This window comes from Lissotriton helveticus, chromosome 7 (genome assembly GCF_964261635.1).
Source record: "Lissotriton helveticus chromosome 7, aLisHel1.1, whole genome shotgun sequence".
Lineage (NCBI taxonomy): Eukaryota > Metazoa > Chordata > Amphibia > Caudata > Salamandridae > Lissotriton > Lissotriton helveticus.
This window is the reverse complement of record NC_136068.1, coordinates 1,551,473,640-1,551,501,201: the sequence shown is the minus strand read 5'-3', so window position 1 is coordinate 1,551,501,201 and position 27,562 is coordinate 1,551,473,640. Positions and strand designations below refer to the sequence as shown.

General features: G+C 46.6%; 1 protein-coding gene across 4 annotated transcripts in view; it reads left to right on the top strand.

Moving 5' to 3' along the window:
• LOC144770486 (uncharacterized) overlaps positions 1-27,562 on the top strand; it is a 369,390-nt gene that overhangs the window by 328,199 nt on the left and 13,629 nt on the right. For all 4 annotated transcript variants that reach the window (XM_078655029.1, XM_078655027.1, XM_078655030.1 and 1 more), the window contains one exon: positions 3,535-3,879. In XM_078655029.1, coding sequence (XP_078511155.1) covers positions 3,535-3,879 — 345 coding nt within the window. The remainder of the gene's footprint in view (positions 1-3,534; positions 3,880-27,562) is intronic.

Here is a 27,562-nt window from a genome sequence, read left to right as displayed (position 1 = left end):
GCATACCACCAGGTCGTTTTAGATCCTGCATCCCGGCATTTCACTGCTTTTGTGTCCCCTGTGGGTTCTTTTCAATACTGTGGCATGCCGTTTGGATTGACCTCTGCGGCAGCAGTTTTTCAAAGGATCATGTCAAATATATTAAAAAACATCGAGGGCGTGGTTGTCTTCCAGGACGATGTTTTGATTCACGGGAACACCTGCGAAATCCATGATAAGATCCTGAGTAGTGTGCTAGAGGCGTTATCCAATGCTGGTGTTGTTTTGAAGAAAGAAAAGTGTGTGTTCAGGGCACGTAAGGTAGAATACCTTGGTCATGTGTTGTCAGAGAATGGTGTGGAGCCAAGACCAGGGTTAGTGAAAGCCATAGTAGATAGTTCACCACCTAAGGATAAGAGTGGGTTGAAATCATTTATTGGTTTGTGTGAATTTTATTCTCGGTTTATACCAGACTATGCTACTAAGCTGCAGCCTTTGACGAACATGCTAAAAAGAGATGTTCCTTTTGTGTGGGATGTTCGTTGTGAGGGGGGTCTTTTCCTGGATTAAACAACAGTTAGTGAGTTCTAAAGTGTTGAAGCCTTTTAATCCTAATGCCTTGTGTACCATTACGGTGGATGCTAGTGGGTTAGGTTTGGGTGCCGTCCTAACTCAGGAAGTAGATGGAGTTGAACAAACTTTGGGCTATGCTTCTAGGGTTCTTCGTGGTTCAGAATCCAATTTTGCTGTGATTGAGAAAGAACTTTTAGCATGCTGGTGGGCAATAAGGAAGTTTAATCCCTACATCTGGGGTAAGCATTTCCAGTTAAGAACCGATCACAGTCCTTTAGTTTCTATTCTTTCTGGTGTTAGAGTGATTGGATGTCCACCAATTGCCTCAAACTGAATGGCAATAAGACCGAGGTGCTCGTGGTGGGGGGGAGCCCTTCTGTGTGGTCGTCGGCGTGGTGGCCCGCTTGCCTGGGCGAGGCTCCTACACCCTGTCGAGAAGCAAAGAATCTTGGAGTTTGGCTGGATGATGATCTGTCTTTTGGACCTCAGATAGGCCGGGTGGTGGGTGTCTGTTTCAGCATCCTAAAAAGTTTGCGGAAGGTCTTATATCTACTTCCCATATCTGCCCGTAGAACGCTGGTACATGCCCTCGTCACATCGCGCCTGGACTATGGCAACCTACTGTATTTGGGAGCTACCAATAAGGTACTAAATCGTCTCCAGGTGCTGCAGGACGCGGCAGCCCGCCTTATTCTGAAGCTTCCTAAAAGATCCGCCTCCAAAGTTGCCCTTCAGACTCTTCACTGGCTTCCAGTGAAGAGAAGGGTCGAGTTTAAGGCCCTCTGCACCTGCCATCGTATCCTTAATGGGAGGGCACCAGCACCACTTCAGAGTCTGGTCTCCAGATATGAACCTATGCGAGCACTGCGCTCCTCCCATGGTGGCCTGTTAAAGGTCCCAAGGATAAGAAAGACTCGCATGGGAGGCAGATCATTTCGCTACTTGGTAGCGAAGGGCTGGAACGCTTTACCCCTGGATCTTCGCCTAGAACGGTCTGAAGCCAACTTCAGGGAGAAGCTAAAAACACATCTATACACACGATAACTCTAGCTGACTCGTCGGCCTGCCTGCATGAGTTTTCTGTCTTAGCGTTGGGACACGCTAGTTGAGCGTAACCGCGCGCTTTATAAAACTCCCTTATTATTATTATTCCATGATGTAAAGCCTGAGCTGCATAATAGAACATTAAACAAATAAAATATTATGAAGAGGTTACAACACACTTCATCCAAGTGCTTTAAATGGCATGTGCTACTATACAGGTGTGACTATAATTTTTTGCCTCCATATGATTAGCAGAGAGTGGCGTATCATGGACATCCAGAAATCAGACAAGGGTCTCTGAATACCTCATTCACATCAAGGCATCTAGCATGGTGATGATGTGCTCTTCCTAGCTGATTCCTAGCATAGGACTATGGCAAGTTACAAACATTTGTCTGGGTGTGGGTCATTCAGCGATATCACCTTGGACAACTGGGTTAATCTGCATTGACACACTTTATCGTACGCATCTGTATTTTCCTACATTCAGGTTACCTATTTTGTTTTCCCACTTGTCCCATTACTGCTTAGCAGTTTGCAATATTGGGCATGGTTCTATGTAAGGATGCCATTTTGAAAACCCACGGCCTTTAGCCATTAGATGTAGATGAATATAGTAGTCTACAGCTTCTTATGTACGTGTCCATACATAGCATTCAAGTGGCAGGTCATGGAATGTCAGACCCCCTTGAGTCTGAGGTACAGAGGAGAATTTATAACCATGGCTTGCCCAAAACTGAGAGGGGCACATTTAGCTCCACCTAATCTGTGAAACAGCAACAGATTTGCAAACCTGCCCAGCTTACGACATTTGGAAAGACATTGACAAAAAACAAGATGCTTATTTATGAGCCTTTGTGGCACTTTTGCGCTAACGGTTCGTCACTTTTTGTGACGCACCAGTGGCGGACAAAATGAGCCTTGTTGCACCATATTTACAAAGTGACACATCTAGGTAAATGCGTCACTTTGTAAACCCCTGCGCCACATTATACCTGTGCCAGGTATAATGTATGCAGGGGGCGTTCCAACCCAAGAAAGGGTCATAGAAGTGATGCAGTGAAATCTACAAGATTTCACTGATCCACTTCTAGGACTCAAATGCGTCAACATCTTACGCCTGCCTCATAGCAGGCGCAAGACTGACGCTGGCACATTTCACATGGGACTTGCCCATGTGTAATGACCCATTGCTGGAGTTGTGTCACTTTTGTGACACTCTCCAGCAATGCGTAATTTTTGCGCCTACAGATACGTCAGAAATACTGACCTATCTGTAACTCCTTGCGACATGATGCGTCATACTGTAAATATGACGCGTCCAGCATGTAGCAAGGAGGGCGCAATGAAAAGTGAAGCATTGCTGTTTTCTCGCAGCCATGCGTCACTTTTTTCATACATGGGGCCCCAAGTGTTGCAAATCCAAATTGATTGTAGACACAAACTAATTAAGTGACTATTCACAAATCGGAATTATATTAACACATTCCACACTCTTCAGTTTGCAGGTTGGCAAATTGGTGGGTTGTCCCTTATTGGCCCTATTTCATCTCTAGGATCTACCAATTAGAAACTACATTTGACAAGGTCTCTTTTGGAAAATGTCATCTGTCTCTAAAATTATTTTTTCCACATAAATGTTATTACATGTTGATACATAAATAAAGGGTAACATCAGACGATCAATGCTTAACCTAAGCCATACCGTGCATTCACTTTTCTTTAACCATTTAATCTCTTTATTTTTTATTCCAGTCAAATTCTGACTTTGTCTTCAAAATAATTAGCAAATTTCTCATTGACACTTATCTTTAGCTACGTACCAGCAGCATTTGTTCTATGGCCCCATTTATCTCTAAGCTGTAGGTTTGTTTTCATTGGAATTGGTTGTTGATCATTGGTCAGATGGTACATAACAATCATTCTCTTTCTCTTTAGTGCCGCAGACCCTAAATAACCTCAGCGTTGATGCTGTGAACAGCAGCTCCGCCTCTGTTTCCTGGACATTGACTCTGCAGAACATGTCAGTGGTCTCCGGCTTTCAGATAAGAACGAATGAAGAAAACACGACAAAGGAAGCAGAGATAAACATTGAGAACCCCAACACCAGAAGATACACCATAGAAAAGCTGAGCCCCAGCACAAACTACACCTTTGAGCTGCGAAGCTTTGCCGTCCATAGAGTGAGTCTTCCTGCTCCAAGAAGAAGAAAGCACCATGGTGTCAGAGCAGAGACCCTACTACTGACTTACAGTGAATCCATATTCCAGCAAGCAGAGACCGGTAAGAGTAAGACGTGAGGGCGAATGGCGCATTGGCATGGAGCAGGGCATGAACTAGAGAATGGGTTAGCATCAAGGACCACAGCTCCAGGCCCACTTATAGGAACACCTTAAAATGACCGCTGGTATCCCAGCTAGAATTCAAGTGTTTGAAAACATTTTATTGACATATAGAACCACCACTATTACACACGCTATCATCATTATTGTTTGATATTAAGTGCTGATGCCCCATGCATATACATGGTTTACTATTCTGATCTCATGGGAAGATTTTTCCAATTCTAAACTAAGAAATACTCTATACTCAATTAGTCTCTTAATCCGACTGCTTGAGTTTTGCAGGTAGAATATATAGTGGCATATTTATATATGAAATGGAAACAAATCCTCAATGCCAACATCAAAAACCTAAAATGCAGCCAGAGATCACCTTTGGTTCCCTTAGCCAGCATATAAATATCACGGGTTTTACATCAGCATTAATACTACCATAAATGGTGAGAATATGATTTACTCTTGATTAATTACCAGATTATTAAATACTTTTGTTGCTCACCAATAATATGCAAGACCTTTGTGCTTCTTTGGAAATATTGTAGATTAACTTTTTAAATAACTGCTCAGATTAGCTCCTCTTCCGTCGTCCTTGCCATAGTAATTACACAATGAGCTTTAGCCTCCCACAGAAACTCCTAAGTCAAAAGTTAGCATACTTGCCTCCCATCCCGCCAATATGGCTGACATCCTCTTCCTCCTATAAAGAGGAAGTCCACCCACAGCACATCCTGTTTTTTGGTTTCTGCAAAACTTTCAATTTCATGTGCAGTTGGGTGAGTGGGTGTGTGTCTTGATTCGGCAGTCGAAGGAACCCGTAAGTCTTGCTATAGCAGACTTGTATTAAGCCGCAGTGCGGGATACCATGTGCGCACTGCAGTGACTGAAATAACACTCTAGGCGGGTGTTGGGATCTGTGGCGCGGTCCCGACTGACTAAACAGGGCCAAGCCTCTTTATTTTATACATGCGCCTGGCGTCATACGCCAGCGCCAACGTGTACGTTTACGACGTGGGTAGACTGTACCGTTACCCCGCCTGTGAACATTACATTCCTTCTAACCTTTATTAAACAGAACAAAACATTAACATTCAGTCTATTACCAGCTCTGGCTGTGGCGTCTGCTTCCAGCTCACTGACACAGGCCGCAGTCCTCTGTGGGTCCTTGGTTCTTCACACCATAAACCCTGCAAGACGGGAGGAGGGGGCCGGATTGCTCCACAGACCGTACCTGGAATGCTCTCCCCGGGATGATGATAGGGACAGGGACAGTTCCTCTGAGACCCTGTTGTCCAGAGATCTCAGTGGGGAGCTGGACCGCTCTCCTTCAGGGGCTCCGAGCAGTGATGGCGGTCCTCTATCAGCCACATCCGAAGTATCCATGGGGATGGCTCTCTGGCTTGCTTCCTCCTCCTCCGCCACTCTCTGACTTTGGCCAGCCCCCTCACTGTCTAGGATTGGAATGTTGGGAGTTCCAGCGTGGACCTTTTTGAAGAATTATATATTCCGTGTGAGTTCTTCTGTCCCTCTCCGGGCTGTTACCATTGTGCCTGTCCAGCGAGTTATTGCCCATAGACGTTGCTCAAACGGGAGGCGGAACTTGCTTCCTGGATATCAGTCTTTGACGTAGACCAGGTCCCTCACCCGGATGGTCGACGCTCTCGCCCTTCTGTTGACACTGGATTGGTCATTGCTGCTGGTCCTTTTGGCTAGAATCCTCGTACTGTCAATCGGAGAATTGGCCCAGTTCGGGTGATGGGGAATGGTGTCTTGCACGACCAATGCTTGGAGGTCCCGGTGCCCTTTCTGTCGTGAGATGGGTCATCAACCTGTACTCCCTCAGTAAGCTGTAGATGGCTCTTTCCAGGGGTGCTTCCTCAGCATGCGCGATGCGGATGACTTTGTTGAGAGTGCGCATGAACCTCTCTACTTCGCGGTTTGCTTGGAGCCAGCGCAGCGTTACTTTCCGATGGTGGATGTCCCAAGACTTTAGGTAGTTGGCAAACTCTTGTCCCTGAAAGGGCGGGCAGTTTTTCTGTCTTCACCACCTCAAAGATCCCGTGGGTGGCAATGATCTTCTCCACTTTGGTGATCACCTCCGTGGCCGTTTGGCCTGCGACGATTTCTATTTCCGGGTATTTTGTGTAGTCATCTATGACCGCGAGGGCTTAGCGTCCATCTGGTAGATGCCCAAAGTCTATACTGATGCACTCCCACGGTCGTCAGGGGTTGTCTTCAGTGAGGACGGGGTGAGGATGATCAGGTTGGCCTGACACCTGGCACCATTTGCATGTTCTGACCACCTGCTCTACCATTGTGTTCATCCTCGGGAACCACACTTTCGCTCTCAGCCGACCTTTTGTCTTCACCACGCCTTGGTGCCCTCGGTGTGCAAGATCTACCGCCTGTTGAGCAAGGCTTGACGGGATCACAGGCAGCGGACCTCTCAGAAGGCACCCACTGTCGTCAACAGAGAGTTCTTCTTTGATTCTCATGATCGACTCCAGCGTGGCCTTCGCTTGTGATGTTCGCCAGGTCATCGTGTTCTGAATGGGGCGCAAGTCATTCGTTCGAACTACGGTGATGGCTAGCTGGAGACATTCATCATTCCGAGTGGCTTCCACAATTGCTTCGAGACTCATCGGAAGCAGTCGGGATCGTTCCGCTATGAAACTGAGGTATTCTTCTGTGTCCTCGGCATCCTCTTCCTCTGCTTTGGTCGCGGCCCTCTGGTGCCTCGAGAGATAATCTGCTGGATTGGACGAACCTGGTTTGTACTCTACCCGGTAATCATATCCTTGCAGCTGAAGTATCCATTTTTCTATCCTCATGTGGGGGGGCTTTGACGCGTATCCTTGAAAGAGAGGTATGAGGGTCTTGTGTTCGGTTGAAACTGTAAATGGGTGTCCATACACGTAAATGTGGAAGGGCCGACATGCCCAGAGACTGGCAATCACCTCCCTCTCAATCTGAGAGTAGCGCTGCTCAGTTTCCGTCAGGGAGCGGCTTGCGTAGGCTATCGGAGCCCATTCTTCATTGCGTTGTTGTTGCATTAGCACTGCTCCTAGCGCATAGGGGCTGGCATCAACAGCAACATTGGTAGGCCGGCCCGGGTCAAAGTACGACAGCGTGGTGTCTGCCGAGAGTGCTGCTTTAGAGTCTTTGAAGGCTTGTTCTTGGTAGGGGCCCCACTGCCATGTGGTGGTGGACTTTGTCAGCTCCCTGAGGTGCTTTGTGATGTTGGTCAGACTGGGGAGGAAACGTCCACAGAAGTTTACCATCCCTAGGAAACTCTGCACTTCCGAGATGTTGGAGGGTGCCGGGGCTCCTTGAATGTCTTGCGCCTTGTCGGGCGCCACTCCTTTGTCCAAGAACGTGTAGTCAAGAAAGCTGATTTTCTTTTTCAAGAAATGGCACTTTTCTTTGTGCAAGGTGAGGCCGGACTCTTGGATCCGTTGGAGAATGCTGCTGAGCCTTCCGTGGTGATCCTCCAAAGACGTGGCATATACCAACAGGTCATCACTCACATTCAGGACTCCTGGGAGCCCGCTGAGGACTTCCCTAATGGTGTTCTGAAACACCTCAGCAGCACTCGAGATCCCAAAGTTGAGGCGCTTGTATTGTTTGAGGCCTACTTGGGTAGAGAATGTGGTAACGTATTGGGAATCTGGATGTAGGGGCAGTTGGTGATACCCCGAACATACGTCCATCTTCGAGAACCACACAGCACCATTTAGCTCCCCCAGAATGTCATCGATGGTGGGGGTTATGTGATGTTCCCTTTTTATAGCTACGTTTGGGAGGCGCATGTCAACGCAGATGCTGACCTGCCCTGGCTGTTTTGGTTTTCTCGCCACCACAATCGGGGACACCCACGGAGTGGGCCCGCTGACCTTCTCTATGATCCCTTGCCGCTCCAATGCCTCCAGCTCGTCTTCGACTTTTTGTCTGTGGCTCAGCGCCGCCGGTTGAACTGACTGGTTGATGTGGAGAGAGACTTCTTTCCCTTTGAGGCATCCGATTCCTTTGAAGATGTCGTCAAACTCCTACATAATGGCCGCTAGTTCCTCTTCCGGGACAGCGAGAGCAAAGGAGATCAGCCTCAGCTCTTCTGCTGTCTGGCCATTTACCAGGATTCCACTCCCTTCTTTGGTCACATACACTGTGGTGGGGATCCTGAGATCCTGATGCAGAAGTTCAGTTTTGAAGCATCCCTGGAGTGGGATGGGTGTCTTCTGCCCATAGGGAAATACTCAAATCTTTGCTTTGCGCAAAGGTGGGCGTGGACTTAAATGGTTATATATGTTGGCAGCCATCAGTTCGATTGAGGCCCCTGTGTCTCTGGTGGCCTGAACGTCTTGCTGGTGAATCTGGATTCGGCACTTTGGGAGCCGGTGTCTTTTCCGCAGCGGTTGGTCTACAGTGAATACATAATGGATGGGGTAATCTTCCGTGTCGTCGTCCATGTCTTCACTGTCTAGTGTTTCGACTACGGTCTGGGCCCGTTCTTTCTGGGGCTTCGATAAACTGCCGGGTTCATCCTTCTGTAGGCCATGCACCTCCTCCCTTTCGCCGGGCAGTCCTTCATGCGGTGGGGAGTGCCCCCACAAGAGCCGCATTCCTTCTTTCTGTACTGCGGACGCTTACCCGGGCTTTGGCGCGACTTGGCTTTCACAGCGTTTACCTGCTCCGTCTTGATGGGACGGTGGAGAGCGGCCTCCAAGTGGGATGCTCTGGCCTTCGCTAGTTCTTTTGACCGTCCCATGGTGAGGATGTCAACCAAGGATTTTCCGGAGTCTTGGACGATGTTCTCTCTGAGCTTTGAGGAGTAGCAGCCTTGTATTATCTGGGCCCTGATTTCCTCTTGTTCATCCTGGAAACCGCACGTGCTGGCCAGCTCTTTCAAATGCCCATGGAACATGTCTAACGACTCCTCCGCTTCCTGTTTGGCCTGGCGAAAAATGAATCTCTCATAGTCTCTGTTCGCCATCGGTTCGAAATGCGCATTAGGAGCGTTTAGCAGTGTCACGTACATCTTGGGGATGGCCTCTACCAGCGTTTTGTAGATGCGATGTATGTCTTTGACTCCTAGGTGGAGGTGCCGTGCTCTGCACCTGTCGCGGGCTATTCCTGCTCCTTCAAAATGAAATTGCAGACGTTCGGTCCAATCCCTCCATTTTGGGACGAGGGAAGAGTTAGCATCGTCCACTACAAAGGGCTCGATGGCAGTGATCGTCACCATCAGGATGCAGCTATGGGTGTACCTCGCGGCACATGCACTGACTCTCTATCTGGCTGGAGGGGCAGCCGCCTGACCGAGGTTGACTGTGGTCAACTGGGACTGTGGATTCTGTGCACCGTGGTTTATTAGTCTGACCCAGTCATCAACATCCACCAGGGGGCGCTGGGGAGACAGACTTGGGAGTGGTCACAGGCTGGGGTTCTGAGGGCTAATCACTTGTGTGAACTATGGCTCTGATTGGGACTGCAAGGCCCTCTCTAGTCGCAGCAGGCTGGCTCCTATTGGGGCTGCAGGGCTCTCTCTGGTGGCAGCTGGCTACTCACTGTTGCACAGCGCTGTGGAGCTGTTCAGTGATGCGGCATGAGCTCGTTACCGCCGTTGTCACCAGTGTAATAAGCTGCAGCGCAGGATACCATGTGCGCGCTGCAGCGGCTGAAATAACACTCTACGCAGGTGTTCGAATCTGTGGTGCGGTCTCGACTGACTTAACGGGGCCATGCCTCTTTATTTTATACATGCGCCTGGCGTCATACGCCAGCGCCAATGCGCACGTTCAGGTCCTGGGTAGACTGTGCTGCTACCCCACCTGTGAACATTACACAGACTATGCTCCTTTATTATTTCTGTTTCCTTTTGTCTTAGATTCTTTATGTATTCCTTTATTTGGGATTGTTTTGTGCTTTGGCCGTTGTTTTGGTCGACGCACATCTCTCAAGCCCCTTCGGGAAGTCCTGCACCAGCGGACTCGGTGGACTGTTCAGGGGGAGGTTGTGGCGTGTCTTCCTTTTTTGTTCCCCTGGAGTGCACTCTTGCTGTAAGTGGCCCAAGGGGGGGATTGGGTGAAGATTGCGGCATGCTTGGCGCACTTGCACATTCCCTGCCATGTGCTCTTGCATTAGAAGACTCGGGGAGGGTATGAAAAGGGCGGCATGAACTTGCATGCCTCTTTCTCTTGTTTGTGCATGGCGACCGACCTGGCCCTTGCCTCACAAGTTTTGGTTCCATCTGGCCATTCTGTGCAGCCTTGCCTGAGAGTCCTGATGTAGCAGACTGAGTGTGATATGTGGCAGAATCTGGGCGTTTTCTTCAGATTTTGGACGCTCAGCCCTACGTGCAGGCCCATTACATGTTTGTGGTCCTGCTGAGCGGTTCCGGGTCACTTGCATCTGTTCAGGTCCCACTTTGTCCTGCTCGGGCTATTCATTACAGGGCGTTCTGATTGTGCTTCTGGCTGACTGTCTAGGCTCATGTACAATGGATAGTTGGGAGGATGTTGCTTGTCTGGAGGCACTCTACTTCTGCGGGCCCTTTTTGGGGCTACTTGTGTGTCAGTTTACCTGCTATATTATTTGGCTGCCTATCCATGGGGCACAGAGACTCTCTGTTGCAGGGCTATGTCTCAGTGGCTAATTCTTGCGTCTCTAGTGTCATGCCCTTCCCTGGACATGAGTTATTTTCCTGATGATGCTTTCGGAGTTTCTTGCAGTCGCTTTTTGTCATTTTCCTTTTGGTCTAATGGGGGTGCTCCTGTGCAGTCCCTTCATTTGCTGGGTGTGTGTGGGGTCCCAGTTTTACAGTGGTCCTCTGACACATTGGGCTGTGCATGGCTTTTCAGGCTGTGGTTTTCCAGGAAGTGTATGTGGTTTCTTGCCTGTGTCATGTGACTTTGCCACTGCCGCTCCATTCCTCTGGCCACATGGTGTTGTGAAGGGTTAGTGGTAGATGGCATGGTGTTTGTTTCTGTGGACACCCGTTCCGCGGACCCTGTTGGTCTTGGGGTCTGGTGGTTGTCCATTCTTTTGTCGATTGACCCGCGGCATCTTCTTCTTCCCTTCTGTCGCTGCTGTACTTCTCCAGTTCTTGCAAGTACTGTTGGATCAAGGTGTGGACTTCTCTTCTGCCTTGGCTTTGTTGTACAGCAGGTTGGGCGGTTGCCTCATGTTCATTGACTCCCTGGATGCAGCTGCATCTTCTGCAGAGTCATTCATGGCGGTCTTGCACTTGTGTTGGTTTTTGTCATGGGGGTCTGATGTTGGTCAGGGGTGTTGTTGTTGCCCTTTCTATCTCTGGGGCTGGTTTGTTTGGGCACTCCCTTGGCGGTCGTGTTTGATCAGGCAGCTGTGGATCGCATGCTGTTGGACCCCGTGATGGTTGTGCAGCAGTCATTTTTTCTTGCCCTTATAAGGGCATTTGGTGCTTCCAGCAGGTGTGCCCTCGCCACCAACATTTGCGGTATTCAGCATGTGGCTGCCATCTCACAGTCCACCGGAGTCGCTGGCTTAGTGTTAGGGGTAGCCACCCCACGGGGTAGTCGGTATTCTCGTGTTCCCATTATTTTGGGCCTGTTACATTAACAGTGCAGTGATTTATGTGGTGGGGGAAGGATCCTGGTTGGTTTGTGGTTCCCTCCCATTCTTTGTCAGGACTCTCCTGGTCCGATGTCGGATGTATTGACATGGGTCTTGGTGGATGTGCTCCAGTTGTTCCTGGTTGGCGGGGCATTCATTCCTGTCCTTCCATCACTGGGAAGGGGGAATGGATGTTCCCTTCTCTTTCTGGAGTTGGTCATTCTGGTGTTCTCTGTCCTGTGGTGGATTTGCGAAAATTAGCTCCTTTCTCCCTCATGTGTTGTTTGAACCACTGTCTCTTCTTCTTGTGGGTTGGGAATTACGTTTTCTGGATGACTTGCTGATCTTTGCTTCTTTTTTGACTGCGGTGCACCAAGTATGGGGAGTCTGCACTGTGTTATGGTTTCATGGTGTCTTGGTGACCCTAAAGCGGTCTGGTTTTGACGCAGGTACTGCCTTTCGTTGTGGTGATTTTCAATTCATGGGCTGGGTTGGTTTTCCTCCTGGTAGCCCAAGTGTTGTCCCTGGGTGAAGGGAGTTCAAGGGTGGTTTGCGCGACTGTGTCCCCTGGTGCCTCATTGGCTTTATCTCCATGTTCTTATATCTGCTACACTTTTGATGTTTCCTTGGGGCTGTCTCCATCTGTGTCTGTTACTCTGTTGGCTCTTTTCCCACTGGTTCCATGTTCTCTGAGTTTTTGGGTGACAACGCTGGTGGGGGAGATTTTGGGTTGGTGGTAAGTCATGGTGATTCCTTCTCGACCACCTTTTCCATGTTATACCTTCCAAAGTTTTGTCGGTGGTTGCCCTCTGCTGGGTGGCGAGTCTTTGCTCTGTCGGATTTGTCTGCTCAGGCGATGTGGTCATGGCTCTAGTTTGCCTGTTCTTCCTGCTGCTGGGGGTTGGGTGTTGTTCAGTTGGGGCTCCTTGCATCTGCCCCTCCCGTGTCGTCATGTTTAGGTATGGTCCGCCTCCTGCTTGATCTTGAGTTTTGTGCTCACCAGGTTGTAGTCCCTCTGTCGTCTGCATCTGGTCCTTTGTTACAGTGCTGTTCTGCAGCTCTGGTCTTTGTTTTCGCATCCTTCCCCTGGATAGTGTGCTGAGTGGTGGCCTGGTTTTGCCAAGGGTTTTCCCTCAATGTGTTCTTTTTCCTTGTCGGTGTCTGTGGCCTTGCTTTTGCTGCATGTTCTGTTTTTTGGGGTTTGCATAGTTTGCCTCCGTGAAATATGCTGGGCTGCCTTACTTTTGCTTGGTTTTTTTGCCTGTCTGCTTGGTGGGTGGTTGCAATGTCTTTTTTTTGCCCTCTGTGTCTGTTGTATGTGTTTCCACCGGTTCCGTTGCGGTTGAGTAGATTGGTCTGAGCCTTTGTGCTTCTGGCGGGGGCTCCTGTGTTCTCCCCTCTTGTTGGTCTTGGCTGTCCGGCCGCTTTGGGTGATTCCTGGCCATCTGTGCCAGCTTTTGGGTCCACAGATTCAAGTCTCCATGTTGCAGCCATTGTGCCTTCGGGACTGGCTGTTGGGGGGTTGGCCCTGAAACCTGGATGGGTTACTGAATTGGGGCTGATTTGTTTCAACCGCCCCACCGTACTTCTGCCTTGCACATTTCTGCCCCTCAGTGGGTTACTTTTGGGTGCTTGGTGTGCTCGAATGGGTTTGGTGGTTAACAATGTAGTGCTGGTTTTCTTTGGTCCGCTAGTTTTGTATTGTGGTTGGCCTCTTCCTCTCTTAAGGCTCTCTCTGATGCTCTTGGAGGCATTTGGGTATTCTTGTGTTGGTTCTCTGGTGCCCCTTGTGTCCCACTTTTTGGTCTCTTTTGGGATGTGGTGCCCTGGAACTTTGGCGGTGGCACCTCCTTGTTTTTTTTTTGGTCTTTGGGGTTCTGTGTTTGGCATGGGGAGCGGTTTGGTACTCTGGAATCTGTTGAGCTGTCGTTCCTGGTCCTTGAAGTGGTTATTGGTGCCCTTCTTGTCTGCCTGACACATTGGTGTGTGGGGTTCTCTTCTGTTGGTCGGGCCTTCTTTAATTCCATTAAAAAGAGCCCACCGATAAGATAAAGTTGCCCCCCCTGAACCACTTCTTGTCCCTTCGTCTTTCAAGACGGAGAATGCTACTATATTCAGCATACAGGGAAGCCGTAATTTCATTCAGGTTTTTAACTTTAAGCTTTATGTTTATGGTGTTCTTACCATTGGGTACTGCTGACAGGACTCACACTCTTCTCTCGGGTGCTTGAGATGGGTTGGGGATCCTGTTTAGGTCGAGCTTAGCGCAGCGCGCATTCGTTGCTCTGCGAGGCTTCTTGTAACTACTCCCCCCACGCATTGGGTTGGCTTTTGCATGAGTCTTTTTGTAATCGTAGCCTACAAATGGCTAAAGGTGGGTGCATGTCCCACCTCTTCTGCAAAGGTTCACTCCCACAGCGTTTTGCTTGCAGGAGCGAGCAGCGGCACCCATAACAGCCGCTACAGTGCCTCCTTGTCTCCCCTGCACCACTGTGAGACGCGGGGCCATAAAAATCTGCTCATGGAACATCAATGGCTTAGCTAGCAAAAGGAACGACCCAGAACTCATACAATACTTAACTTCATTTGACCTCTTGCTAATACAAGAAACCTGGGAAGACAAAGCATTTGACCTCCAGGGGTTCACGTCACTCTGTATGCCGGCAAACAAAAACTCAATCTATGGCCGCGGTTCAGGAGGACTGATGGTCCTCGCCTCTATAATGACAATAGGCGAAATTAGGGCTCTGGACTTTCACATAACCCCCCCAAGTGTCATACAGGTGGCAAAGCTATCACTCCCCTTAACAAAGCAGCATCAGGAAGTTATTATTATAAATACATATATCCACCCCAAACGGAAACAAAAATCAGTGGAAGAGCTGGCGCATGTTCTACAAAAAATAAGGGATTCTAGGGTGTCGGACACCTTCATTCTGGCTGGTCATTTCAACATGCTTCTCATCAGCAAAGAGCAAGGCACTGATCTAATTTATGAACTGGACACAGCATGGGGCGTGCCGTCACAAGGCCGAACAAAAAACAATATTTTAACGAAATATTCAAAAAACCTTCTTTTACTACTGGATAACCATAATCTAAGGGCCCTAAACTGACGTTATGCGGAAGACGATCCACCCGCAGCCACCTTCCACTCTAGTACACAATCCTCGCATCTGGATTATATGTTCATGTCTCTAGACATGTTCAGCTGGATAACATCATTTAAAATAGATGCGACCGACTTCAGCGACCATCTGCCCCTTGTGGTTGAGATAAGATCCAACTCGGCAGAGGAAAAAAAACGCTACACTGGCCCAGAGACAGAAGTCAGCGCTAACCTAAAGCGGATACGGTGCAATCCCGACAACATTGATCTTATTAGCACCACTGCGAAAATCCTCTTCCATCAAGTCCATTGCTCATCCAAACCAGCGAACGTCTGGCAAGACTTCATTAACACCATCGGGGAGCAATGGGAAGTACCAGGTCTATTTACCCTCGCCTTGGGAGGGGAACCTCAAGCACGAGACAGATGAGGCTGGATATGAAAATACAAAAACGTTTGATTAATCAAACTCTGCGCCGGATGCGAAAGGACCAGGGAAACCCTAGCCTGCAAGTAGTGCTGAGGGAAGCAAAAAAGCAACTCAAACGGCTGAAATGGGAAAGTCAAAAGCAAAGAAACGATGATCTTTGGGGGAAACGTCTCTATGAAGGGAAGCAGAAAAACAGCTCTAGGTTCTGGCATATGGTGAAAAGAATACAGAACGCTGACCATCTGGGGCAAAATTCGCACATAGCAGAGGAAGTATGGACCAAATACTTACTGTCACATTTTAATAATGACAATAATACAGGAGACACGACAACAAAGTCACCCTGCATGAAAATTACAAAGCTTGGTCATGATGGTAATTTTAACAATCATAGGGGGGAAAATGCGTGCGGAATGCAGGAAGGTGAGGGTATCAACCCACCGCAACCTGACTATCTAAAATGGGAATAAAGATCTGTAAAGGACGCGGAGATAGTGCTCACGGGATTTACTGCAGCAGACATCGGACGGCGAATCACCAAGGGGCGACCGAATGGAGCTCCGGGGCCGAATGGAATCCCTCCCATGTTGTATAAATCTGACGTAGCTTTCTGGAGGGCATCCCTGGGGCTAGTTTTTAACGAGGCTAGACTTACTTTGTCCCTCCCGGACTCCTGGTATGGGTCCGTTATAAGCCCGATTTACAAACATGGGAGCAAGAGTAATCCGAATAGCTATCGTCTCATTGCTTTGCTTGACATAGAAGCAAAATACTTTGCTGGACTCATCCTGGAGGAACTATCGGCATGGGCGTCCGAAAAAGCCATTATCCCTCCCAATCAAACGGGCTTCCGTAAAGGCCAAGGGACAACAACCAACATCGTGGCCTTGTCCCTATTGATGGGTGAAGTAAAAACTACTAAGCCACCGCTATTCTTCTCATTCATCGATTATACTGCTGCCTTTGACCACGTGGACCGAAACAAACTTTGGGAAAAACTATTTAATTGGGGCATTCCGAAACACCTCCTGGATATCCTAATACTGCTTCACTCTAACACCTGGGTTAAAATCAAACTTGGAACTGGCCAACACCTCTCGAAGCCGATTAGGACAACTAAAGGACTAAAGCAGGGGTGTTTATTAGCGCCCATCTTATTCAATCTGTTTATTTCGGATTTACCTGGAGAACTCGACAAATGCCGCAATCATGCATCCAAGTTAGGAAAAGCCACCCTCTCAAGTCTGCTATATGCGGATGACTTAGTGCTGATAAGCCGGTCGCCAATAGGCCTTCAGCATCTTCTGAACTGTACCCATGCCTTCTCGGTAAAGAATACCCTACAAATAAACCTTAACAAATCCAAGGTCATGACAGTGAACTATAGGAAGAGAAGGATCACTTGTTGGTACCTGATCGGAGAAAAGCTTGAACGGGTAGCCACATATAAGTACCTTGGTGTCGTGCTGGATTCTAAGAATACGTCTAGGCCTCAGCTCCAGTCCATCCGAGGGAAGGCAACAATGACCTACCTTGCACTAAAATCACTAAAGCCCTTACACCCTTCCTTGAAATCCTCAGAGCGAAACTCCAACCAACGCTCACTTATGGGAGTGAATCTCTGCATGGGAAGGACGCCGCACTGTTGGACACAGTTATAGCCAACTCTTACAGGGCAATCTTCAACCTCCCCAAATATGCTTCTCAAACAAGCACTAGAAAGACGGAGTGCATATGTAGCTATCTGGCTCAAGATCCGCGACTCTGACCCTGACTCCCTGAATGCCAGCGTCTGGGAAGAGCTACTCAGACGCCGCACTTCATTGCCTAGGGACTACTTATTTGGATCTCTTGAAGTGCTAAGTTTATCTGACATTTGGGAAACAGCCATAGACCTCCAGTCCTTCAAAAAATTGGCCAAAAAGTCTGCACGGATAATCTCAACAATAGAAGACAAGAAAGATCTAGCCAACAGAGCGCACGGATGTATAACGGTGGGAGATTACGGTAAAATACGGCCACAAGCCTACCTTAACATCGGGATGAAAATAAAAGTTAAAGAAAAGTTTCTAAAACTGCGCCTTGGGGCTATCCCGATATTATCGCACCTGCCTCCATGAGAGAGATCTCATGTCTCGGACTTGTGTCGCCTGTGTAAATCGGGCAAGGAGGACATTGTCCACGTGATATGTATATGCCCGAGATTAGTGGGATCTGAGGCACAACCTACTGCTACCATTTTTTAGATCACATGCTGTTCGGACCTGTAGGCAGGCAGTTAAACTGTGTTTCACCACCAGCAACATCAAACTGAACTGCCAGGTTGTGAAGTTATTTGACCTAACAAAGGAAAGACTCAATCACACTTGAAAGACTCATTGGGGCTTAGTAATAACCTTGAATTGACCACAGTAACTGTTGCATTTAAAAAAAAAAAGTTAAATTACTTTTTATTGTCATATGGCTTTTATACTTTTGTAAAGATTTTAATTAATCATATATAAATAAAAATATTACCTTACCTTACCTTACCCTGCACCACTCCACCTTGTCTCTCTGTGCCCGCCCCCACCACTCCTATTGAGCTGTTTCTTTCTGGCTAAGTCGAGCCTAGCGCAGTGCACATGCACTGCTCTGCGAGGCTTCTTGTAACTACTCTGTGTGGGTCTGACTCCCCCCACGCATTGGGTTGGCTTTTACGTGTGTCATTTTGTAATCATAGCCTGCAAATGGCTAAAGGTGGGTGCATGTCCCACCTATTCTGCAAAGGTTCACTCCCACGGTGTTTTGATTGCGGGAGCGAGCAGCAGCAGCAGCAACTGCAGTGCCTCCTTGTCTCCCCTGTACTACTACCCCTCGTCTCCCTGTGCCCACCCCCACCACTCCTCCTGAGCTGCTTGTTTCTGACTACTGTGGGGGTGTCTCCCTGGCCTCATAAGGTCAGTTTGACTCTGAGCGCAGGAGTCTTGTTTAGTTCAGGTAGACTTTGTTTCGCCGTCTTTTTTCTGCTGCTTAATTTCCATATGTCCCTCCGTACAAATAGCCCCGACTCTCCTCCCATACTCACCCCTCGCCTTGGTACTCCTTGCCACCATATCGCTTCTTCGCCTGGCACAGCACCCAGACGCGAGCCAACGTCCTCTGAGCACGGACAGCGGCAGTAGCTCCTCTCACCGGTCCCGGGAGCAAGAACATGATCCCCCCGGGACGCCAGAGCATACATTACATTATAACAGGGTTACGTATAGATCCAGGAAATGTATAGCCTAATACATGCATCACTGGCTGCAGTTCTGTTTATAACTCTGGGGCGAGGGTTTGCAGGCCTCGGATGGTGAAATACAACCCACATCACAGGAGCAAATGAGGCTTTTAGCTGAAATCTTGATACCTTTGTCCTTTAAAAGATTGCATTTTAGGGGGTGCCCCCCAACCCCTACACACTCCTTCCTCTGCGCCTGTTTTTCTGTCAGAGATCTAAGTGAACCAAGAGGTTTCCATTGTATCCTTTCTGCGGAGTGAATTATAATTTCCTTGCTCCAAGACTGCAGGCAGTTTTTTATTAACATGCACATATGTATTTTTTTTCTACATTAAACCAAAGGCTAGCTTAAAAAGCTGAAGGCATGGCATCTTGGCTGATTTTTCGCAGCGCCTTTTCTGACACTGCTTTGATGTTTCCCAATAAACAAATAAAGATTATGAATTATACATCTGATTTTTCTTCCTGTCTCTAGAGGAAAAATACTCATCTGCCTTTTCCTGGCTTTTTATTGTTGCCTTTTTATGTTTTATTTCAGCGCTGGTTCTTAGCTCAGAGTGTACGTCCTCAGAATCAAGCAGTATAGGTGAAACCACATTTTAAATGTAAGATCTCCACAGGTTCCATTTCATGCCTTTCTAGCTGCCCTTATCAACTGTCCAAGTAATACCTTTAGGACTATCCCAAGCACCCATCAATCATCTATCCTTCCACCCACCCACTCACCCATCCATCCATCAATTGTTCATCCATCCATTCATTCACCCAATTATCCACCCATCCACATTCTTCCCATTTACTAGCCAATGCTCATTCTAAGCAAGTCTCTGCATCTCTATTTTACCTGTTCCTTCCCACACTCCACTTCTGTTATACGTTGTCCTCCTTGTTCAAACCATGAACGTCCAGTCACCAAAATGAAAGGGGTGACACAGATGATACCACACACTTCTTGACTCAGATTGATGACATCACATGGTTAAAGCCTTGTCCCACCTTCAGCCACTCCAAACCCTCCTAGTTTCTGCAGGGCTAGGACTACAACTGACTTCTTAAACAAGTAGATTGTGAGCAATCGATAGCTCACCAGCTATCTGTAAGCAGCTCTGAACTAAATTAAAAGCTTTTGCCTGTTGAATTAATGTATGCATACCAAAAATGAAAAGCGTGTATTCACTAGGCAGCAAACTGGGCCTCTCTACATTACTTTCCCAATCATTACTGTTGGGATGAACAGGAGAGGTCTCTGTCCCAATTTAGGCAAGCTGTGATTGGGAACTTATTGGTTAATTGTATTCTTCTTCTGTGTTGATTGGGTATTGGCTCATATAAGGACTTTGTGGAAGCTAATATCCATTCGACGAACAAAGAACTACCTTTAGTAAAGTTCTTTTGGATGGATATGTGGCCGCACGTTGATTCCTTGTCACCCTCCTATGCCCCACCCTGAGGCTGTTCATTTATTTTCTAATACCTTTGCCCACCCTCTGTGTCCTTAACTTTTGAATTGGTGAGTTAACAATAGGGTTAAATATATTACCGGCTTCAGTGTACCTTTATATACACGCCCAACATCGTTTCCAGTGACCATGTGACTGCAAACAACATTAAATGGCACTTCGTGCAACTTTGATTTACTGCTTCATCAATATCCAGATCCAGTCTGACGGCTGGCAATCAATACAACAAGCATTTGCAATGCTACTGGTCTCGCATTTGCAAGAGTTTGAGCTATTGGCATTGTAATGACAATGCTTTTTATTTGTGTTTTGAACATTTGCAAGTGGTGCGTAAACACCCACTTTGTACTGAGAGTCCTTGCTTACGAGAAATAAAGCTGCCAGTAAAAAAGGCGCAGTTACCTCCAGCCTTGCTTCTCGTAAGAGAGGACTAGAAGTATAAAGTGCCCACAGGTTTTCAAAATACAATTAAAAGGCATTGTCATTTACAATGGTAATAGCTCAGATTTTCGCAAATTCGAGACCTGTTGCATTGCAAATGCTTGTTTAATTGCATGTTCTGTCAGGAGTAGCGCGTGAGAGCAGTTCTGTGTTCCACTCTGACTCACTGGTATCGGTGCTCACGAACAAGCAAACGTAGATCAATAAGGCACACGAGCACTAGTACATTTATTTGGGAATCGAGTCTCCAAGCTGAGATGTGGTTGCTTGGCAACCTATTTAAGCATAAAGATGCTGCTATAGCGTGTCTTCCTGAAACAATGGAGCTGATTCCCAGTACTAGAGCAGTCTGTAGAGGAGGAAGTCTTGTCAGTGTCTCACTCTGAGTTACAGACTTAAATTAATGATGCCGTCACCTCAGCATTGACTCAATCAGCCCAAAAAGCATAAACTGTCTCCTGCGGATTCGGAGGAATCAGAAATGGGTCCCAGAGGCAGATGTGTGCAGAGATCTCAGTTTCAGGACATGTTGAAACACCTGAGACAACAATTGGGTTTCCAGGAGAAGGAACTGCTGGAGGATTAATTCCTCTCACAATACAGAACCCCGGCAGCGGATGACTTACTCATTCATGAAGTCATTCAACTGGTCCTTTTAAAAGAATAGAAACATATTGATAAAACCACCTTTCCACGCTTCTTGTAAAAAAAATATGTGCTTAAGTGATTCAAGGAGAAGTTCCCACAGCAGCTTAAAGTGAATTCAATGTTGGCTCGTTTGGTTTCTTAATCGTCTTTTGCCTCTGAAGAGGCGTTTTTGGCAGATGCTGTTGATAAGAAAAAGTGGAATCCTCATTAAAGATAGCATATGCTGCCTCTAATTTTTCAATTAGAGCTGCTACCTAAGCAGCATATTTTTCTGTAACATTGCATAAGGATTTCCAGCTTTTGTTTGATGCCCTTCAGGAGCAGAAGGACACTACTGACATTTTAGCTAATATGGGAATTTTGGCACAGTTTTTGTCAGATGCTTTGTATGATTTTCTGTGGTCTTCTGCTACTGCAGCTGGAGCTTCTATTGCTGCTTGTAGCCATCTGTAGCTCAAATTGTGGAAACTAGACCAATCCTACAAAGTGACATCCTTTTACAGGGGATAAATTGTTTTCCGCTCAGCTGGAGGGTTTGGTAAAGAAAGCTGCCGAGCCAAAAAAGGTTCTTCAGCGTTTGTCCTTGCAAAAGCAAAACATCTTTTATCCAAAAGAAATACAAGCAGGCTCCTCAGGATAAACAGCCCTTTTGTGGCTGGGCTCGGGGAGCCGCAGCGGGCGGAAAATTACGACTGTAGCCGCAGTCTCAACAGCAGCTTCAAGCAAACAGATGATAATCAATCCAATATGGAGGGAGGAAGAATAGTCCTCTTTTTTTAAATTGGTAAAACATAATTTCAGATAAAAGGGTGCTCAACATTGTCCAGACTGGTTATCAAATTGATTTACACATCCCCCTGTGGAACCATTCTGTGCTCAGACACAATTGCCAAAGAATTTTCTGAAACTTCAGGCAACTCCTATGGGAGGATGGAACCTACTTCAGAAGGGAGCAATTATTCCAGTTCCACCACACCAACATCTGCAAGGGTTTTATTCCACTCTCTTTTTGGTGCCAAAACCAGATGGAAGTTTCTGATCCATCCTGGATTCGAAAAACCTCAATGCATTTGTACACTACCTTCCATACATCATTAAGGTACTTGCGCCGGTGGTTGCTCTTTTACCTTTACTTAGGGTTCAATTGTTTCCATATTTAGAGGATTGGTTAATTGTGGCATCTTCTTTTCCCAAGTCTCAGGCAGATGTTTAACAGATCATTCAATTGCTGTCATCTCTAAGACTGATTCTGAACTAGGAGAAATCAAATCTACTTCCAGATCCAGCTGTTAAACCAAAAATCCTATCAGTTTTTTACACAGATCAGGAAATAATTCTACACGCCAACGAGATCTCCTGTAGCCTTAGTTCAGGCTAATGTGCTAGGAACAATTGAAGCATTAAGCTCTCCAGAAAATATTGTACACTGTAGAGGTGCTCAAACAAGACCCCTGGGGAGAGTGCTGATGACACTTTGAGAGAAATGTTACCCCCTAAGAATGATATCCAGTCAACTAACTTGGGAAATTGTAAACAGCTAAGTTTGAGGTTCTATCCTGGAATGTTGCTGGTCTGAGAAACAAATTGGACTGCCCTGACTGAGGGGCATTTGTAGACCAACAGGATGTTTCAGGAATCTTGGTCAGGGTGGATGTACTGCGGTTGGGATTTTTGTCATTTCCAATAGATGCAAATACCAGAGGGAAGGGCAGGCCATCGAGGGGTCTCTGTATTTGGGTAGGCACACCTTTGGGTTGCAGTCAAGCAGCTGGAGTCTTCCTCTAACGATGCCCAGCGTATTGTACTTACATCAAGGGTTAAAATAGCACTGGTTAACGACAACCCTAGGTCTGTAATTAATAGTCAAGAATCCCTGACCATTAAACAATGAGCTGATTTTATCCCCACCATCACAAAAATGCTTTGCTGTTTATAGCTGGTGTTCTTAATTGCCTATTTGAGCCCTTGACTGATCTTAAGGATGGAACCCCTTGTGAAGAAGACTTGTTTTGGGCAATTCCTGAGACAAATATTCCATCAACTAGGGCTTGGACTCCGCTGGCTCCTCAGATTAAATCTCTCACCCTAAACCACTCTCTAAGAGCCTGTAACAGTTGCACAAAATCGGATTCCCCAGGGAAGCATTCTTTTTAAAAAGTTGGGCAATCCTCCGTATTATATTACATCCTAGTAGAAACCAGGCTATGGCACAGGGTTGTTGATTTTGGTGTCTTGTCTCAATACGACGGTGATCCCAATGCCCTGATACTGGAGGCAGAGTTGTTGATCCCTGAGGAAAACTCTGGTTTAAAAATGTCACCAGATGATGGACTAATACTCACTCACAACAGGAGAAGAATATGGTGGCCGGTAATCCAACAATCTCCAGATAGGTCGGCCTCTCTATATTAAACATGTTATTCCAATCCTATTGGAAGTGAAAAGGCTTATTACTACAGATGGTACTCTTACCTCCATAACAGGAGTTGCAGAGACCCATGAAGAGTTGACTTCTAATTTGGCCAATATATTTTTCTACTAAGATCTAGGGGGCAAAAAAAGGTTAAGAATTTCTGATTTGATGATAGTTGCCGGAAGGCCAAATTGTCTCTGCTTGATGTATTTAAAGCCAAGGACAGAATACAAATCAAAGCAAAGAGGGTGTCAGATAGAGACAGCATCATCCATACAAAAAAAAATGGGCGATAGGGCCTTTTTCAAAGAGTCCCATTTGTCTATCAACAAAGGAGATGAAGAACTTTTGGAATGTAGTCAATACAGGCTGTAGTGGCGGGATGTAGGCCATAGAAATTAATATATTGGCAAACACTTGGAAGGGACATTTTAAGGCCCCTTTATACTATGCCAAAGGGTACCACCACAGCCACAATATTCACTCCACTGCAGAATACTCATAGTGAAGCCCTCGAGATAACTCGGTCCGAAATAGTTAGCACTTTGAACAAAATAGCCCCTGTCTAAAGCTAGACAAGATACCAGAGGACGTCTTCCATGCAGAACCAACAATATGGGGCCCCTAGTTGTGGGTTTTATGTAATGCTATATTGCAGGGAATGGCGATCCCTGCAACATGGGCCAGTGCTGAAATTCTCCTGACATATAAAAAGGGCTCACCACTTCTGCCTGTTAACTACAGACCCATCAGTTTAAATGATGTAACACAGAAGGTCTTTGCTAGGGTATTGGTTGACCGTCTTCAGACTTGGATGGACGAACACAAAATCTTGAGTCCATTCCAAGCCAGTGTTAGGAAAAACACCTCCACTATTGATCAAATATTTAGACTCCAAATTGTTTACTGGAAAAAGGTGTCCATAGAGGGTGGCAGCCTGTACATATTTTTTGTGGACTTACAATCTGCTTTTGATCTGGTACTCAGAGATAAATTATGGGCTGTATTAAGCAATCTAGGGGTCCCTATTAATCTATGTCATCTGTTTAGGCGTTTACACAAAGGCAATTATGCCCAAACTAGGTACGTAAAACAGGTTAACTTACGACACCATTAGCAGTAAATTGAGGTATCAGACAAGCATGTGTGTTTTTGTACCCACCTTGTTCCGTCTGTACATTAACCCTTTGGTTGATACACTGAATAAGGCGAAGGACATTGATGCACCAAAAATAGCGCACAGCAAAGTCCCGGCAATGATGTTTGCCGACGATGCATTACTGCTTTGCAAGTCACCAATAGGTATCCAGCGGATCCTCGCCAGCTTTGATGCCTTTTGTAAACACAGGGGGCTGGAAATTAACATTCAGAAGAAAAAATATATGGTCTTTACCTAGTTAGCTCGACAGGACCTAATCCCTGCTTGAAGGACATCCCACTTGAGAGGGGATCTGTATTTGAGTACCTAGGGGTTACTCTAACAGAAAAATTGAATGGAACACACAAATAAACAAAACATGCCTCAGGTTAGAGCAAACAACATTGGGGCTGGGCAAGCTATTTAGGATTCCTTTCCATAAACCCAGCGGTCTGATTGTGGAGATTTACAAAGCGCAAGTAAGGGATGCTGTAATGTATGGGGCTGAACTATGGGGACACTGTTCTCTAAGGAATATCAACAAGTCCAAGAACCAATTTACCAGGCAGTTATTTGGTCTCCCCATCAGCTCCCCACTTACTCCTCTGCGTTTGGATCTAGGGGTGAGACCAATTGCAGAGGAAATTTCTCTTAGACCTCTAACCTTTTGGCATCGTTGGAGCTAAACGAGGTTCTGGGTTTACCGGGTGCAGGGAAATTAGCATGGTTTGTACATATCAGGGATGCACTCTAAATTATAGGCCAATCGAGTTTATGAGATAATCCTGAGGTAACATGTCCAGCAATTACTTGGAATGAATTGGTCGAGAACTATAGGGAGAGTAAACCTGCCCCTTACAGGAGAGCGCAGGAATAGGTACTTTAACAGTTACATTCATGAAAGTTAAGGAACATTATATCTTAGAGTCTTTCCTGGATAATATCCAACAAGCACTGGCAAGGAAATTATGTATACAATTTAGACATGGGCCCTTCCCCTGCACACATTTCCCAAAAAAAGGGCCAGCAAGTTTCCTTTAGTATGGCTGGTTTGTAGCACTGAGGAGGACACAGAACTCCATGGATTATTATTCTGCCCTGGCCACATTAAAGCCAGACATCGATGGCTGATCCAACTGTGCAGGAACCTGGGTTCTAAATGTTGTTTAGAGGTATTAGGCTTCTGAAATATAATACTGAAAAGCCCATTGTTTTTGTGGTGTCACGCTTTCTATTTTCTATATGGTGTGCGCGCCATATAGGAGAGGAGTTGGCCTAACGGCTCGGGCGGTCGTCCTCCAATCTGGGTAACCGGGTTCGAGTCTCTGCAAGTATGCGCAACATCCTGTGATTCTGGGCAAATCACTTAATCTCCACATGTCCGTAATGAATGTGTCCTTATGTAACGTAACTGGTGCTCATGTAAAGCGCTCTAATACCCGATTCCCTCGGTTTGAGTTCGCACTTTATAAAACTCCGTAAAAAAAACCAAATCTGCTACTTCTCACCAAACAAAGGTTGCGGGTAGCCATGCTGCTTCTGATCAAATGAGCTTTTGGCACACGAGCCATGCAGAAAAATCTGAATCCAGCTCTACCACAACCACACAACGATGTTCTCTTTGGACTTAGGTCCATCTGTTCCAGAACCACTGATTTCCCATGACTCGGCTAATGCAGCCAATTTACTAATCTTAAAAACTCATGCCTTACCGCAAAGACTTCACCTTGAGCGGTTCAAACAATACCCCATTGTTGGCATTTAAAACGAATATTCTTAATGAAATATTCCTAGGTGCAATCAAAAAGTGCACTGTCCTGTTCCAGTGTAAATAAATAATCCACAATGTGAGCAGCTACAATGGCACCGCTTCTAAGTTGAAGGATACCAAAGGGGTTGACACAAGTATGTCTGCTGTGTTTGTAATCCAATTAATGGTACAATACTGCATAGTGAACTAAACCATGGACCATAATCTAAAAAAACTCTTTGAACAAGAAGACTGTCAAGGTTACAGTGTAATATCACTTGGCAGAGTATGACGTGTCAGACGGGCAACTGGGCCACGAAAAAAGAAAAGAAACAAACCCTTGGTACCCGCATTCTCTCAATCTCCAGCCAAAAGTTCACAATTCCTCCCTTTGTAATTTTGCTGACCTCATGAGTCCCACATAAAGGTCAGACTACCCCATAGAACAGCCCCTGCTTGCTCAGACCCTGCCAAAAAATCCCCTGTTTCCGGGTGTGATAGCCCCAAGGAGCGGCCAATGCAATGGTATACCCATGGTTGTCAGCCAAGGCGTCAGGCTCAGGGTGGTCTTTCGTCTGACTTTGCCTCCACTTTGGGAATATACGTGTCCCGAACCTGTATTCCAGGAGTTCTTCCCCGTATCCTGGCAGCCGCATTAACTGTGGTCAACTCGACTAATGACCATTTTATTAAAACTTTAATCCAAGGCTCACAGGTGGAGCCATTTCTGCCTTCCACCCTATGGTGATGCTGCATTTATAAGGACCAGGTCCACAAACCATCTCTCCTGCCTATTCATAGGCGATCTTGGCATATAGACCAATACAGAGGGTGCAGATTCGTACCCATCTCCCTCCCATTTACATAAAACTTTCAATACCTCTTCCCAGGTTTGCATTATAACCTCACCATATGGTAAAAATGGGCCTCCTGCTGCCCTCGTCGGGGACACTGGCATAAAGCACCCGGTAACATATGCACTCTGGAGTGAGGTATGTTTGGTGCAAGGATTAAACTGCATTCTTTTCAGCCTGGAATTACAATACACTTTTTAACAAACTCCTTGGCCGCTGACCTTTGCCTTTCAAACAATTCCTCAGACAAGCAATTAGACCACATATTGCAAGTTTGAGGCTAATGGAGTGAAAGCATTGTCACAGCTCGCCTCCCATTGCCAGGCTGCAGTAAGCATTGTAATACCGCCTCATTTTTGGGTTCCTCCTGATCCCACACAGTACAAACCATGTGTACCAGTTGATTGTCTGCTAGGCATTACCCCTGGCTCACCCCATATATTTCCAACATCTATTGGAATGTATTTAGAGTGCCCTGGTCGTACAAGAGTTCTCCCACCTCCATCCATAGCATCCTGTTGTCTTTTCCTTT